The 17,258-nt window shown below is 54.9% G+C and overlaps 1 protein-coding gene across 1 annotated transcript in view; it reads left to right on the forward strand.

Annotated features, from left to right (window-relative positions):
* Positions 1-514: 514 nt before the first annotated feature.
* ONECUT2 (one cut homeobox 2) overlaps positions 515-17,258 on the forward strand; it is a 47,135-nt gene continuing 30,391 nt past the window's right edge. Inside the window, exon 1 of the mRNA XM_068993978.1 lies at positions 515-1,760. Within this exon, the coding sequence (XP_068850079.1) occupies positions 515-1,760 (1,246 nt within the window). The remainder of the gene's footprint in view (positions 1,761-17,258) is intronic.

Below are 17,258 nucleotides of genomic sequence, written 5' to 3' on the forward strand. Positions count from 1 at the left end.
CGTCAGCCAAACCTGAACCGCGCGGCCCCGCCCCCTCCACAGCCATTGGTCGAGACGCGCAGGAGGCCCGCCCCCCCGGGGGAAGCCGCGGCCACCGAGTGGCTGCCCGCGACGCCCATCGGACACTGCCCCGCCCCGGGCCCGGGCGGGTTAGGTTGGCCGCCCCGGCGAGCGGCAGAGCCCTTCTGGACAGCTCCCGCTCGCGCAGACGGAGGACGGCGGCGCCGGAGCGGGCTCGGACATGGCGAGGCAGCGCGGCGGGGCCCGGTGACCCTCCCGCGCCCGCTCGCCTCCCGCACGCGCGCCCCGCCCGCCCCCGCCCCGGGCGCGCCCGCCCGCAGCCCGGGGCGCACACCCGCACGCGCGCTCCCCTGCGCACTCACACACACACACACACACACGCTCTCCCGAGCCCTCCGTCGCCGCCCGCAGCTGAGCTCCGCCACGCGCGCCTCGCCAGCCCGCCGGCCGCTCCCGCCGCCGCCGCCGCCGCTCCCGGGCCCCGATGGACTGAATGAAGGCTGCCTACACCGCCTATCGATGCCTCACCAAAGACCTAGAAGGCTGCGCCATGAACCCAGAGCTGACAATGGAAAGTCTGGGCACTTTGCACGGGCCGGCCGGCGGCGGCAGTGGCGGGGGCGGCGGCGGCGGGGGCGGCGGCGGAGGCCCGGGCCATGAGCCGGAGCTGCTGGCCAGTCCCAGCCCCCACCACGCGGGCCGCGGCGCCGCCGGCTCGCTGCGGGGCCCTCCGCCGCCGCCCCCGCCGCCGCCGCCGCCGCCAACGGCGCACCAGGAGCTGGGCACGGCGGCCGCGGCGGCGGCGGCGGCGGCGTCGCGCTCGGCCATGGTCACTAGCATGGCCTCGATCCTGGACGGCGGCGACTACCGGCCCGAGCTGTCCATCCCGCTCCACCACGCCATGAGCATGTCCTGCGACTCGTCCCCGCCCGGCATGGGCATGAGCAACACCTACACCACGCTGACGCCGCTGCAGCCGCTGCCGCCCATCTCCACCGTGTCGGACAAGTTCCACCACCCGCACCACCACCACCCGCACCACCACCACCACCACCACCACCAGCAGCGCCTCTCGGGCAACGTCAGCGGCAGCTTCACGCTCCTGCGCGACGAGCGCGGGCTCCCGACCATGAACAACCTTTACAGCCCCTACAAGGAGATGCCGGGCATGGGCCAGAGCCTGTCCCCGCTGGCCACCACCCCGCTGGGCAACGGGCTGGGCGGCCTCCACAACGCGCAGCAGAGCCTGCCCAACTACGGGCCCCCAGGCCCCGACAAGATGCTCAGCCCCAACTTCGACGCGCACCACACTGCCATGCTGACCCGCGGCGACCAGCACCTGTCCCGCGGCCTGGGCACCCCGCCCGCGGCCATGATGTCGCACCTCAACGGCCTGCACCACCCGGGCCACGCTCAGTCCCACGGGCCGGTGCTGGCGCCCAGTCGCGAGAGGCCACCCTCGTCGTCTTCGGGGTCGCAGGTGGCCACCTCCGGCCAGCTGGAGGAGATCAACACCAAAGAGGTGGCCCAGCGCATCACCGCCGAGCTGAAGCGCTACAGCATCCCACAGGCGATCTTCGCGCAGAGGGTGTTGTGCCGGTCTCAGGGGACTCTCTCCGACCTGCTCCGGAACCCCAAACCGTGGAGTAAACTCAAATCTGGCAGGGAGACCTTCCGCAGGATGTGGAAGTGGCTGCAGGAGCCCGAGTTCCAGCGCATGTCCGCCTTACGCCTGGCAGGTAAGCGCAGAGGGTCGTCTGGAGTCGGGCTGCCGGCGGCTCTGGCCCCGGGTGCGGGCACTGAGCCTCCCCTCCGGTGCCCTGCGCCTCTCCCTCCACGCTGGCCATTTGTTCTCTACTTCATTCCGTCTCCGTTTCCTCTTTCCTCTGTTCTCCCTTACTCTTTCTCTCTCTTCTCACTTCCCTGTCTCCCGAGCTTCTTGAGCGACCCCCGTCCCCGTTTTGTTCACACTCTGCTCACCGTGCCAACAACTCTGCCCTCTCTTTCGGACCTTCCCCAGTTGTGGGAGGCGCGAAGAGTGTGTGCGGTGTCCACTAGGAGCCCTCTCTTTCCCAGACTCCCGGGGACGGCGGGGTTGCCTTTATTCAGAACCCTGTGCACTTGAACTCTTGTTCAGACAATACATTGCACTTCTGCCAGCTGCCTGGTCTCCCTATATAGAGACAATTGGTGGCGAGAGGTAGTGAGCTTTAGAGGAGAAAGAGCTCTCTCTGCTGTCTTTCTCCCCACCGTGTTGGGCCAACTTATTCGGTCACTGACAGGAAGCACAGCCTTGCCCAAGCGGAGAACCGGGGGGTGGGGGGGCCGGGATACAACCGCGCTTCCGGAGCCGGTCTCCGGCCTTGACCTCGGCGCGGGGACTTTGTGATGGAAAGAGCGGGCTGGGGCCAGCGCCCGTGTCCCTGCCCACAGTGAGGTTGGGACAGCCACATTCACCGCTCTGGGAGGACAGGAGAGGGGAAACTCGGAGCGGGAAGCGTCCTGCCTTACTGGCCGGCCGCCCTTTGCCCGGCTCCCAGCGTTGGCCGCGATGTGCCGAGGTGTGGCTGGACCGTGGGGACGAGGCTGGGAGCTCGCGGAAAGAGGGTGCTGAGAAATTAAGGTGCAGATTAGTTAACGCCTCTTGGGCGCTGGGCTCCCGGCTCCACCTTTGCATTAAGCGGACGCGGATGGAGCGCTGGGCTCGGCGACGGGGAGGGCCGGCGGCCGGCGGCGGGCGGGAGGGGACGGATGGACGCGCCGGTTACATTGTTCTGGGGCCGGCTTGGGCTCTCTGTGCCTCCTCTAGCGGCCGAGCCGCGAGGTACAGCCCTCTATTGTTCTAGAAGAGCAGAAACCTCCCGTGTGGGCGGCGGGAGCCGAGAGAAAGGCGCAGCCCGGGCTGCGGCTGGCACCCGGGTGCGCGCTTTTGTGCCCCGGCGCGGTGTGCGTGGCGGGTGCGCTGCGCCCCCGGGGACCCTGCCACGGGCCAGGAGGGGCGAAGTGTCCAGGCGCCCCGCCGGGGAGGACGCACGGCCCCCGACTGCAGGCCGGGATTGGGCGGCTTCTTTTGGACTGAGCCACCTCTCCCGATAGTCAGATTGTCTGGGGAACGATTCGCGGTGGCGGTGATTTACATAGGGGAGCGGGAAGCCCGAAGTTCCGAGCCGCATAAAACGGGCTTCCGGAGCTAGAGCGCAAGCTTCCTCTCCGGCTCCCTGGGGCTTTCCTCGCACCAATGCGTCTGGTTTATGGGGTGCACTCTACCGACGCTGGACAGGGTTGGGGGATGATGTGACAGGCGGTGGGGAGGGGGCGTTTCCACTCTGACAGCCGCCGTCCGCCTTCGCTTGTTGGATTCCAGTCTCTAGTCCGTAACCACCCGCAGTGTCGATCGGAAAAGGTCATGAAAACTAGGTCCGCCACCCCCAGAGCTTCCCTGAGTCGGTGAACTCCAAATAGTTCTGCATGGATCCTGAAACCTACTTTATCTTTCCCCTAGCCTACTCTTCATCCTCTCCCACCATTTTCTCTGATTGCTCTTGGTCCCTTGAAAAAATTAAGCAGGAAATAGAGAGTATCAGTGAAAAATGGACTGGAAGCCTACTGAATTCCAAACTGTGTGGTCCCTCTTTGTCTTAGGCCCCCGAACACGCCCTCAGTCCCTCTCCGAGAGTTCTAGCGAGGACGGGCTTCCTGAGCACAGGCAGCGGAAGAAACTTGGCGGTCGGTCTCGGGGAAAGGAGGCCAGGCTAGGGGTGAAGACGGGGTGACAGCGATCTACTCCGGCTCATCTCAGAGCACTGCCGCCCCCTCATGCCTGTCCCGCAAAGGACAGAGCTTTTTTTTTTTAAAAAAAAGCAAGCCGCCTGCCCACATGTCTGAAAGTGAGATGGAAAGAAACGCTTTGCTGGTCAGCCGGTCTCAAGCCTTTTTGCAATAGCGTCGAGGGGGTTAGGGAGAGTGTGGCATCCGTGGGAGACTGCAGTCCCATCACCCACCCGGGAAGAGTCCTGGGGCCAGTCCTGGGGTCTTTTCTGAGCAGGAGCCAGAAAGCCCCCTCAGTGGGAGACCAAGAGCCTCCTTGGCAAGTGGAAATCTCCTGCCAGGGACCCCACTTTGCTCTAGCATTCAAATGCGTGTCTGTTTTATTACCCCGAGTTGAAAAGAGACAAGAGCTTTAGCCTTTTTATCTGGCCATTTTATCAGCAACTACAAGTGTGTCGAGTGGTTGTTATTACACAGGAGTCTTTTCAGCTTGGGGTCAGTAGATCAGTCTCTCCAGACACTGATGCAGAAGCTGGGCCTGGTAAGTAGGTATTATGTGCTTAGGAGCGCTAGCGAAGGGGAGCAAATGGAGAAGAAACTCCGAGGCCTTCTCCTCCAGGAGTATCGATCCCACTCTTGCAGCGGACTCACAGGGCGGCAGAGGGCTCCGGGGGGCTTTCAGCAAACCCAGTGACTCCACAGGGCAACTCTGCCAGACCCCCGTGCTGGAACCTGGCAGAGAGCGCCCGGCCCCCATCTCACCAAGACCAGGTCTCTCTCAGTCTCGTCTTAATTTCTCTATGTCCTCTTTAACTTCTCTGTGTCTTCTTAATTTCCCTTTCTCGTTCTCATTTTGGGTCTTGCCAGAGGCCTAAGCAGACAGGGGTTTGAGGGAACCCTGAATTAAGAATTAAGACGTCTGGTTTGGGCCAGCGCTGGCCCCCTCTCCCGGAGGTGGGGTGCACCCCATCACAGCAGAAGGGGGCCTGGCTCTCCTTTCCCACCGCTGGGGTAGTGGATCCACAGCCCCAGGTCGTATTTTAAAGGGGAAGGGAGAAGACGTCGGGGAATCGCAGGTTAGATTTCAGAGAGAGGGGTTCCAAGTGCAGGCAGGACTCCTTTCATAAAGGGTGGCCACAGCGGAAACCGTCTGGGACCACACCAGGTTGGGCCTCCTCGGCGGTGTCCAGGGTTGACTCCCGCTGGACAGTTTTTATTAATCCGAGAAGAGACTTTAAGGAGGGGGGACCAACTCCCCGGTGGCTTCCAGCACAAACTCTCTCTGGCTTTGAGCCCAAGAGGCCTCTGAACCAAGCACAGACACGAACCAGGAGAGATGGAGAGAACACAGGCAAGACAGTGGAGGGGCACCTCGTGGAGGAAAATCGAGGTCCCCATGGCGGGAGTTGGTTTCCTCCGACAGCTGGAAGACAGAGCAGAGCCCCCGGACGACCCTCGCGGCCGGTTGGCCTCCTGTGAGCTGGACTCCCCGGACGGCCGGCAGGGAACCTGTCTCCCGTCCCCACGGCGGACAGGCGCCTGGCCCGCTCCAGGCGGCCGATCCGGAGCCAACTCTGTTCCGGCGGAGGCGAGCCCTCACCCAGCCCACCAGAATGTCTCCCGCGGCGGAGCGGCCGGGCCATTGGGCCGGCCCAGGGATCACCCTGAAGCCACGCTGAGCCTAGGGGTGAGCCTCGGGGTGGGGACAGGGACCCATTCGCAGAGACCTTCCCCTTCCCTCGCCTGCTCCCAGTCGGTCCCAGCGTGTTTTTCCTGACGGTTTTGCCGCCCTTGTCGGTACGGCACGTACCGTTCTCTTGTGCCGGCGGGTAGGGTGAATAATTGGAAAGCTCGCCTCCATCCTATCTTGGTCAAGTCCCCGGTGGCCTCGAGAGCACCTTCCTAATTTGCTTTGGGGTGGGCGGGAGCGGCGGAGGGCAGTGAACCCGCGCGCAGCCGCGCGCCCTGGATGCCAGAGGCGGCGCCTTTATTTTCCTTCCAGGCTTTGCGCCGCGCGGGTATGTCACTTTTCTCAAACAAATGTGTATATGGAGGGAGATCGATGCTGATAATGTTTAGAAGATTAAAAGAGCATTAATGCTAGCAACGAGAACGTAAACGTGTGGACCCAGATTTCATTGATCCGGAATCCGATCCGGCGCGTTTCCAGTAAACCCGACGGGCGCCCTCTTCCCAGCAGAGCGCACGCCAGTGGCCCGGCTCCCCAGCGCTCCCGCCGCGCCGCCTCCCCAGCTGCAGGCGGGCTCTCGGGTCTGGCGGCTGCCCCAGCCCGCGCTTCCTACTCCCGGTCTCGTCTGTCGCCGGGCTGCCGGCCTATGGCCCCGTCCCCGCGCTCCCCGGGCGGCGGGTGTCCCCGAAGGGGTCGCACGGGACGCGAGGCCTCTCCGTCCTCCCGCTCTTCGGAGGCCTTCGCCTCCACCGCCCGCATCAGATCCATCAGGGCCCAGGGCAACTTTTCTTCTCCGTCGAAACTACCCGGGAAATCTGGTCACCCCTCGTTACACGGGGTACACCGAGCTGAACGTTATAAACGAGGTCTCTAAAGCTGCCTGCGAACCTCGCAGCTTCCTGATCCGCGGATCCATCCCCATCCAGATTTGTGTCCTTAAGGAAGAACGTTTGAGTGAAACGTTCCCACTCGCAGACTTTCCCACCGATGCATTAGTTGGACAATTAAGCGAGGCCGCAGTGACAGCGGCCTAGGCGTCACTGCTCGGTATGGTCTGCTCTGGGCTGACTGAGTCAGCGAGGGAAGAATCTTGTTTCTTATCCCACCGGGGGCAGGATGGTCAGTCTCCCGGAAACTGGAGCGATCTTCCCTTCTGGGACCCCGGACTCAGGCCTGGCCTCCTGGTAGGAAAGTTTTCTCTGAGCCATCTGCCTCGATGGGGAAAAAGGAAGAACTTCAAAGCTGATCCTCGGGGACAGCTCGTCCACTCTGCCAGCCTTTCCCTTCTTGGCCCAGTGGCTGACTCTTCCAGAAGGAGCACCAAGGTGGATGAGGGAAAGAAAGGGAAAGCTGAGGCAGTGCTGCAGGTGAGGTCAGAACTAAATCGCACAGATTTTTTTTTTAATTGTAAGTTCTCCAGTTTGAGAAAAACGAAAGCTTTTCCTTCAAGAGAAGGTTTCAACCTGGAAGAAAGGACTGTTTCCCTTCTTTCTCCAAGAAGGAGATGAGAAGAAGGAGCAAGGAAAGGAGAGACGACAGAAACAAATCTGGCGTTTTTCTGCCTTGAGGGGGTGGCCAAGGGGAGGCAGTTCTTTCTTTCTGTTCTCCCCAGAGTCGGGGCCATCTTCCCACCAGTGGGTGTCCTTAAAGAAGGGGGCTTTCAAAGGGTTCCTTGACGCCTAGCCCCTCTTCTGAAAATGGACGTGAACCACCTCAGGTGATTGGGTACAGAAAGCGAAACGGGCTCGTGGTTTCCGCCTGGCGAGGCGGGCAGCTGGCCCCCTCCCCACAAGCCCCAGGGGAAGGGCGCTCCGTTAGGGCGAGGTGAGCAGGCTTTTGGAGGGTGGACTCTTCATCTCTCTGTCACCCCCATCCTAGAATCTTCAGTCCCCTCCTAGAATCCTCAAACAGGGCTGGATTCCTGGGGAAAAGTGAGGGTGGAGCGAAGGGACACTGAGCCCCCCAGGTGCTCCGTGTCTCCAGGAGGCAAGTGGGCCCTCTTCTCTCTAGAGACACGGGTCTGCCTAGAGGTCACAGAGGACCCTGCAGGGTTTACCTCCTGGAGCTCCAGGCCGGAACCCGGAGGCGAAAACGAGGCTGCCTCTGCCGCTGCCTCCATTCCACAACCTCACTTTAGGGTGAGCCTTAGTTTTCTGGGCTTTAGAACCTGTTCTTCTAAGGAAAGATGAGGGAAAGGGGGTTGCAGGGTTCTCACTGTTGCAGCGGCTGGTGTTGGCAAAAACTGTCTGGAGGAGAAGTGGCGTCGTGTCGGGTGTCCCTGGAGGAATGGAAACCTCAGAGGAGAAGCAGAGAGATTCCGTTTCTGGGTTCCTGCCAGAGGAAGGGAACTGAGGAGGGAATAAATGGTGATTACCGTCTGGATAAAGGGCCCTGGGGAGAAGGGTGAATGGTGAGGAGCCCGGAGCCTCAACCTTCATCTACAGACCCTGGACTGTCCTCACCCCCAGCCCGCTCAGAGGCCCCAGCTTTTCCTGACCTGAGAAAATTGCTTTTCCTGGTGGAGGGAAGCCGTTATGAGGGAGTCCAAGAAGGATCTTCATGCTGTCAGGAACAAAGCCTGTACACGTGGGCTGGGGGCCCCCAGCACCCCGTCCGTCCCCCTAATGCACATCAGTGCCTTTGGGGAAAGCTGTATGATCCCCAGGTCTCCAGGCTAAGACTCTGAGAAATGGATGCAGGTTTTTGTGGGGCAGGGGAGGAGGGGCAGGGGCTGAGCCCATCCGATGCACAGCAGGGTGCGGATGGGCCAGGCACGGGCCGTGCAGACAAGGCTAGTCTCTGTGGGGGGAGGATTCCTCGGAGCTGTGGACATTTGTTAGGAAAGCCGTCCCACGCAAACTGTCCCAGAGGGAGGGGAGGCGCTGTGTTCCGCCTTGGTGCCCCTCTCGCCATCTGAAGATCCATTACTCTTCTGTAGAAAGCAGACTTTGTTTGGGTTGGAAGCACACCTCCAATGTAATTTAATCAGCATTGGACTTTGGCTCGCATAATCAAATATACATATACTTTCTCCTGCAGGAAGAAAAATAATTTCTCTGTAACCGGCATTGACTTGAAGTCATGTCGTCTCCGGAAAGCATCCCATTTTTAAAGGGAAAGGTAAAATTGAGGGGGAAGAGAACCCACAGTTTTTCGGTGGTTTGCCTCGTAATAGCTAAGAGAGCCAGTTACCACCTGAGAAAGGATGGAAGGAACATCTAAAAACTGAAACATATGGGCTGCTCCAATTGTAAGTATCCCACTCCAGCTTCTTCTGTGTAGTCAACCTGCCAGATCTGTGTTGGTTCAACCAGTAAGTAGGTTGACCGACTCCTAGGAATTTGGGCTTTGTGTTTGCATTGAGGCACCTTTGGAAGAATTGCTCCATTGCTCCGTTTCTGTCTGTTTTCTTTGGAGAGACCATGGGCAGTAGCCGCAGGATCCCAGTGGGCAGCAAGCCCACCCTGCCCCCAGGGCTTGGAGCATCCCCCAGAACAAGCCTGGATGCCCCACCCCCCAGAGTGAAGCTCTGGGCTGTACCCAAGTTGGGTCTGTTAGGGAATCTGTTGTAAACACAGATCCATTGATTTGCATTTGTCAGAGAGTAAAGTTAAACCAGTGAAAAGAGAAGCCCTTACCCTTTTATGCAGGGCCAGGGAAACCTTTCATATTGATCCTATTGATCCAACCTTTCCCTTTAAGGAAACCACATAGTTAAAGACCCTCGTTCAATAGATTTACCCTTCGCGCTTGTGATATTCCTTTAAGTGTCCTCATCTAGGCTAGCTGGGCATTAAGCCCACACTCCAAGCCAAACAGAAATGGAAAGGGGGTGGGAGGAGAGGAATCAGGAGGCAGAATTGTGGGAAGTGAAACTGAATCAAACTGAAAGGCATAATGTCTCGGTTGGGGATGCTTTACTCATCCTTCTGAGATGACACGCAGGGATAAGAACAAAATAGATGCGTTTAACACGTCTCCTCTCCCTTCCCTTCCCTTCCCTCCCCTCCCCTCCTCTCTTCCTCTAAAACAAAATCTGTTTAGGTGCTAGACTAACATCACGGGAACATCACTTTCTACTGTGAAATTATTTCAATCAAGCAGCTAGCTTGCTTCATTAAAACTGGTTCCCTTAAAGGCAGTAAAACTTTCACAGAAATTCTTTTGGTTCATTTGTAGCAGATTGGGAATAAAATTTGTCCCCAGATATGCAATGTTTTGGACTCTGTATCTGAGCATGAGCACTGAAGTCACTTTCGAAGAGAGGGGTTGAAGTTGTGTCTTTTGATGGAAGAGGGTAGAAACCAGACCAGGCGTAAGGAACCACTTTTTCTTCTAGAGCAGTGTAGATGGAACAGGAATTGCTAAGTATTGCTTGGTACTCCTCATGTTTACAGAGATGAAAATGAAAGTCCCCTTTGTTTCCAGAACTGTGGGCATGATCTGTTTTATTTCTTCCTTGACCCTTTTTGTTCTGTAAATAACATCCATTTGTAATTTTTTTTTCTCAACATGTTCTATGCGGTATACATAATTAGCTCTCTCTTGGGTTGAGTTCAGACATTCATGTTTGTTTTATGTGATTGAAAAATATTAATGATTCCTTAGGTGAGCTAATGTATTTATCTGCTGAGTGAGTTCAAAGGGCAGAGTTCAGCTATGGTTCAGGTTAATTGAACAGGAAGCTGTGAGCTCTCCAGCCTGTGTTGAACAAGGGACCAGTTCCTTAAAATATCACACTCAGCAAACACAGTTTCACTGTCTTCATCCTGGAGTCTGATGTAAGAGGCTCAGATCAACTTGGATTGCTTGTTTAAAAACCCAAAGCAAAAGCTCAGCAACGGCAACAAACCCCGCCCCCCACCCCGAGTCCCCCTTAGGGAAGAAGAGTTTTCTCATTGGCTAATTGCTTTATTGGTAGCACTGACCTGCAGAGCAGCTGCAGCGGCCTGGATGAAGGCTCAGGCCTCAGAATAATGCGCTCCATTAGAACAGGGCAAGGCATTTTTTGTTTACTCAATTGGAGCTCCCTGCAAAGTGCCATTAACCCCGGCCCAGCCGCGTGTGTGTCGCAAAAGCCAAAGGTCACGCCAGCCAGGCTGTAGGCACAGCCAGCTCAGGTCACGCCAGCCAGGCTGTAGGCACAGCCAGCTCTGCCCTGGTCGGGGGGAGGAGGTGTCCTTGCTGGCATGGCCCCCTGCAAGCTTGGTCCAGCCCTGTGGGCCCCTCCAGGGCCCTGACCAGAACAAGCACTTGAACAACTTGTTTGCATTCCCCAATTGCTGAATCATGTTACTGATGATGACACAGTTTTGATCTGAGACCCATGAAACACACACAGAAGGGAAAAAAAATCCTCCCGCTGACCTTGTCTCTCTTATTTATGTTCCCTTCCTCTTTGTGTGTTACAGTAAATAGAATTGTGCAAACGGTGCTTTTTAGCAGGAATGTAGTCTGGATAAGTGCTTGGATCAAGAAGACAGAGCTCCAAACCTGGGCAGAGGAGGGGGTGGTTTAGCAGAAAGGTTTGAGGTGGAGCCGGGAGCACGGTCAAGGCTTCTACCAAGAGCACCTTGAGCTAGAGCGCCACCTGCCGGGAGTCTCCTAACTGCAGTAAGCCTTGCGCCCCTAAGGGCCACGCTCTGTCCTTCACTTTGTTCCTAGTGTGTGTCTCCATTCTCCACCCTCGCAACCACTACCCATATTTTCCTAGGAATTTCTTAGGGGGCTTTCTCCTGGTCCCTTGGAACTCTAACCTCTGCCTGTTCTAATAGGTTGCTAAGGAGAAATCGGCAGTTTTGCTGTGATGGGTAAAGTGATTCGCCCACCCTGCACATTTAAGTAATAGTCTCCTGCTTAGTTGGATAGTGCTTGGGAGGAGAAGAGGGGCAGAGAAAGCAAAAATAAAAAATATATATATATATCTGCGGGAGAGAAGAGGAATGTTATGTGTGTCAGAGAAATGGTTCAGTTAGTTGATGGTGCCAGTGAGCACTGTGCCAACTATAAGGTGCTCTGCAAAGGCAAAACATTGTACCAGGGAGAGGTGGGTGAGAGAGAATCAGTGTGTGCAGGGGGGGGCATCAGGAAAGACATGCCAGGTCAGTGAGCCAGAGGTGGGCTCTGGGAAGTCTCCTGGGAAGAGAAGGGAACCAGCCATTTTGCAGTTGCAAAGAAGTAAGCCACCGAGCTACACCTGGAACCAGATTGGGGTGCTGGCTGAGGCTCTGTGGGCAGCAGCTGTTTCCAGGCTCACCTCCCCTTGATCCGGGCCCGCCGCCCCTGACAGCAGAGCGCCGGTGAGTGGGTTGCCGCCTGCACGCCCCAGGCTCAGACTTCAGCACCACGAACAGCGCCGCGGAGCGCCCCAAGAGCCAGCGTGCGCCCACGCTGAGCAGAGCAAACTTACATCTCAGCCCAGAGAAGGGGCACAGGTCCTCTGCAGGGTTAGGTCCGGGTGGGTCCCTCCCTGATCAGCAGCTCCAGCTCTCTGATCTGGGAGCCCGAGTCTGAACAAGGCCTCCGATTGTCCTCTCTCGCCTGCGGCTTCGGTTCTCTGTGTGAGGTCAGCAGTAATGAAGGGAGAGAGGTGATGGCCTGAGGATCAAAGATGCTGAAGGTCCCCTTCCTTTCGGAGAGGAAGAGCGTTACCTCTGTGTGTTGGGGGGAGGGGGAGGGGGCGGGGGCAGGAAGGGGAAAATTGAACTGGCTTCTGCAGGCACTGACTGCTATTTTCAACATGGTATTTCAGATTTAGAGTTTCCTTTCAAGGCTTATGGTCTGGTTGCCCCATACACAAATGGACAAAAATGGACTTCCCCTACCACGTGATTTTTGCAAACACAGTCATCATCATATTAACCAAGATTCTCACATCATGTCAGCAGTCATGTTGCCAGGCTGCCTCTAGTGAGGCAGGTTGGACTTCTTGAGATTATTCCTTGATGGGGCAGTATTTAAGAGGGACCTCTCCACCACTTCGTGGGCTGGGGGAGGTGTCTCTTCCTCATGGCCCTGGCCGAGGTGAGAGCTGGCATTAGGCACTGGCCCCTGCCTCCAGCCGTTTTCGGTCAGTTGCTCCGCCTTATTTGCATCTTTTAGTCCAGAGAAAGGAGGCAGGTGGGTCCTTTTGGTCTGTGATTAGGCACGACCCTGTCTCTTTAGATTTCTAGTAAAATGGCCCTTGACTTCCCAAAGCTAACGAACATGTAAAACTTTTGCCCCATATCAGGAAACTTTAGTTCAAGCCTAATTTATTGCTAAAGTGGTTCTCGGGGAGGTGGAGCACAGGAACAGACAAGTGTATCCCCTTTAAAAGAAAGTCAGGGGTATGATAAATGAGATTTTCTTCCCTGTGACAATTCATCTTTAAATTCCCAGTGACTTGGATGAAAGGAAGAAAATCCACCCCAAGCAAAACAAACCTGGTAGAGCATTCACTCTCAGTGTTGGGGAAAAAAATCATTTTCTGTGTCTGAGATTTTGCTCTGTAAATGGGCAGGAACACATTTGAATTAGATCTAAGAGCTGGTTTTAAATCTCCTTGATAAACACTGATTAAAGCAGTTTCTTCAAGTCATATGGTCTTCAAATTTGCAGACATGCGTTTCCTAGTAGTTGTTGGGTTACACTATCAAAACCTTTTCCAGTAAAACTTGGATTTGACAGTCAGGAAAGTCATTTTTCTTAGTCTGTTTTATATGCATCACTGCATCTTATTAAAATAAGTCTGTCCACTCCACCAGGGCTTATACTAAATGCATTTCCTTTCTAGTGAACTCAATGTGGTTTTTAAAAGATATTCTATTTTGATAAGACTATGGTGTAAACAGGACCTCTCCTGTAGTCTTCTTTGACTCCAAATACTTTTTAAAAAAGTAAAAGAACTTTTTGCCTTTCTGAAAGAGTGGTAGATATACAAATCTAAAGGAATTTTTAAAAAAAATCTTGGATTCAGATGCCTCCTAACATATATCAGAATTTATATCAGCTCATGTTCAAGGCATGAAAGTGAATTCTTTAGTCCACTCTTGATGTTTAACCCTTCTGATCCCTTTTTTATTTCCATTCTTCTGAAAAGGAAGAGACATTCTTCCTTTTGAAAGCCAATTCCTCACTACTGAGCCATAAAAAGGAACGCATTTGAGTCAGTTGTAATGAGGTGGATGAACCTAGAGCCTATTAGACAGGCTGAAGTGAGTCAGAGAAAAATAAATAGCGTATATTAGCACATGTGTATGGAATCTGGAAGGATGGCACTGATGGGTGTATTTGCACGGCAGCCGTGGAGACGCAGACATAGAGAAGAGGCTTATGGACACAGAGGAGGAGGGGGAGGGGGAGACGCATGGCGAGAGCAGCGTGGATGCGTGTGCACTGGTGTGTGTAAACAGCCAGCCAGTGGGAGCTTCACATGGCGAGAGCGGCGTGGGTGCTTGTTCACGGGCATGTGTAAACAGCCAGCCAGGGGGAGCTTCACATGGCGAGAGCGACATGGATGCATGTGCACCAGTGTGTGTAAACAGATAGCCGGGGGAGCTTCACATGGCGAGAGCGGCATGGATGCGTGTGCACCAGTGTGTGTAAACAGACAGCCAGTGGGAGCTTCACATGGCGAGAGCGACATGGATGCATGTGCACCAGTGTGTGTAAACAGATAGCCAAGGGGAGCTTCACATGGCGAGAGCGGCATGGATGCGTGTGCACCAGTGTGTGTAAACAGCCAGTGGGAGCTTCACATGGCGAGAGCAGCGTGGATGCGTGTGCACAGGTGTGTGTAAACAGACAGCCAGTGGGAGCTTCACATGGCGAGAGCGGCGTGGATGCGTGTGCACCTGCGTGTGTAAACAGCCAGGGGGAGCGTCACATGGCGAGAGCAGCGTGGATGCGTGTTCATCAGCGTGTGTAAACAGACAGCCAGTGGGAGCTTCACATGGCGAGAGCAGCGTGGATGCATGTTCACCAGCATGTGTAAACAGCCAGGGGGAGCTTCACATGGCGAGAGCAGCATGGATGTGGGTGCACCAACATGTGTAAACAGACAGCCAGGGGGAATTTGCTGTGTGACTCAGGGAGCTCACACGGGGCCTCTGGAGTAACCTAGAGGGGTGGGAATGGGCAGGCGGTGAGAGGTTCAGGAGGGAAGGGAGGTATGTATACCTGGGGTTAATTCATGTTGATGCATGACAGAAGTCAAACCAATATTGTAAACCAATCATCAATCAATTAAAAAACATTTTTAAAAGACAAAAAAGGAAAACCCCCGCTTCCTCTGATTCATCATGCTTCTCGGGTCTACAGTATCCTTCTGCTTCTCTGTATATCGATTCTATTAGTTTTTGAGAGTTTGATATTGAAACTCCCAGCTAAAAATCTTAATATTATCTACTTAAAAAATAATTGGAACACATATTGGAACTATATATAACTTTTTCCTGTCTCTTCTAAGTCTCCTGTGAATGTGTTGTCCTAGTTTCATAATTTAAAAAGTGAAGAGGAAAACAAGAAAACCCATTCCTTCCCCTCATTCTGGGCCCCCGCCTCTCTTGCCTTCTCAGAACCCGAGCCCTTCCTGTGCTTAGAACCTCTTCCTCATTAGCTTTGTTTATTTACCTTTAATTGAAGGATAGTCTGTTCAGTGTTGGTTTGGTCTCTGCCAAACATCAGCATGAATCAGCCACAGGCTTACCTGTGGCCCTCCCTCCTGCACCTGCCCCGCCTCCCTCCCCACCCGGCCCCTCCGGGCTGTTACAGAGCCGGGTGAGCTCGCTGAGTCGTGCGGGCGGGCGGAGTCCCCTGCTGCCCGCTCTGCGTATGGCCAGGTGTGCCTGTCTTCCCACATCCCACCCTCTCCTTCCTCCCTGCCCCCTGCCTCATTAGCTTTTCCCCTTCCGGATTCTTGTGCTCCAGACTCTCCTATCTTTTTCTTTAACGCTCCTCTGAGCCCTGTGCTGACTCACTTCTGGGAAGAGCTGCTATAACTCAGCGTGTGCTTCTGACTTGCCCTTCAGTCCTGGCCCTTTGCTGTCTTGTTCTGGCCACTCCAGTTTACTAAACCCACTCTTACCGGTGTCGCTGTTGAGGTCTTTGTAGCTAAGCCCAGCGTCTGCGTCTCAGTTCTTACCTGGCCTCTCCGTGGCCTGTGCGGCTCTCCTGGCTGCTCTGCCCCTGACTTCTGGAACACTACTCTCTTACTTTCCTTTTCGGAATTCCAGCTCCTCCTTCCCAGTCTCCGTTGTGGACTCTGCCCGTCATTCAGGCCTAGGCTGTTTTATTTTCACTCAACATACTCATCCCCGAAGACCGCATCCATTAGGCTGTCTTCTCTCTTCGCTGAGGACGTCTAGGTCTCTTTCCAGCCCTGATATCTCCCCTGAGTTGCAGGTCTCTATTTCCTTTTGCATCTGGACATCTTTGCCTGAGTGTCCTCAAACTCAGTCTATCTCAAAGGAAACTCATTTTTCTTAAGCCCTGCCCCTCATCACCAAATATGACTCTCTATTTCAGTAGCATCATCTTGTACACAGAATCTCAAGCCAGAAACCAGGAAGTTAACTCAAAATTCTTTCCTTTCCCCCCAGGTAGCCATACTGGCCATGTTGATCTTACCTCCTAAATATCTGCCTCTATCCCTCACTGCTGCCCTCACTGGTGGTGGTGGTTCCGTCACTGAGTTAGGTCTTTGAGACCCCATGGGCTGCAGCACGTCAGCCTTCCCTGTTCTTCACTATCTCCCGAAGTTTGCTCAGATTCATGTCCATTGAGTCAGTGATGCCATCTAAACATCTCATCCTCTGCCACCTGCTTCTCCTCCTGCCCTTAATCTTTCCCAGCATCAGGGTCTTTTCCAACAAGTCAGCTCTTCACATCAGGTGGCTGAAATATTGGAGCTTCAGCGTCAGTCATTGTTGGAGGCATCACCAATTTCAACAACCTCTAAGATAGTCTCTTCACCTCCAATCTTACCTTCTCCTGTCCATTTTCCAGCCTTAAGCCAGAGTGGTTTTTCTGGAACCCACATCTGACCACAGTACCCTGCTGTTTAAGACTCTTTTTTTAGCTCCCTTTGCCCATTGGTGAAGGTCCAGATTCCTGAACAGGATAGACTGACCCCTGCCCACCTCCAGCCTCATCTCCCTTCAACTCAGCCATTCACTCTGTGCCCCAGACACACCAGGCCTTTCCTTTAACCTAGAACACTTCTTCCCTCACTCAGCTAACCTCAGCTCAACTTCACATCTTGGCGGCTTAAAGGTCCTTGGCTCTAGGAAGTTTCCTCTGGTCTCCTAAGTTGAGATCTTCTGGGACCGCCCTTCCCGTTTCGCATAGAACACAGATAGCTGTGACCTGCTTACTTGTCACTGGCCTCCCCGTCCCTAGATTGTAAGTTCTACGAGACCAAAGATTGGATATAGCATCTGGCAGGGAGCTAGTAAACACCTGTGAATAAATTAATGAATGCCTTTATGTGATGCTGTTTCTGCCCATTTTACCCTCCCAAGTTAGTAGATGGCATTTGAAAAAGAATCATCAGTATTGGTACATTGTTTGGACATCAGTATTGGTACATTGGTATCAAGTTCTCATTAATGACATTTTCCTCCTAAGCTCAGTTACTATAGGTATGTATGAGTTTTAAAGGGAATCTGAAAGTGGGGTTAAATCCTATCGAAAGTTTCAGACTAGCGCCACCGAGGGGAGGGATGTGAAATACTGATCACTAAGCACTATACTGGGGACCCATGTTACTGGTTGGCTAGTCTGCCAAGGTAACCTGCTG

Source organism: Capricornis sumatraensis, chromosome 21 (genome assembly GCF_032405125.1).
Source record: "Capricornis sumatraensis isolate serow.1 chromosome 21, serow.2, whole genome shotgun sequence".
Classification (NCBI taxonomy): Eukaryota; Metazoa; Chordata; class Mammalia; order Artiodactyla; family Bovidae; genus Capricornis; species Capricornis sumatraensis.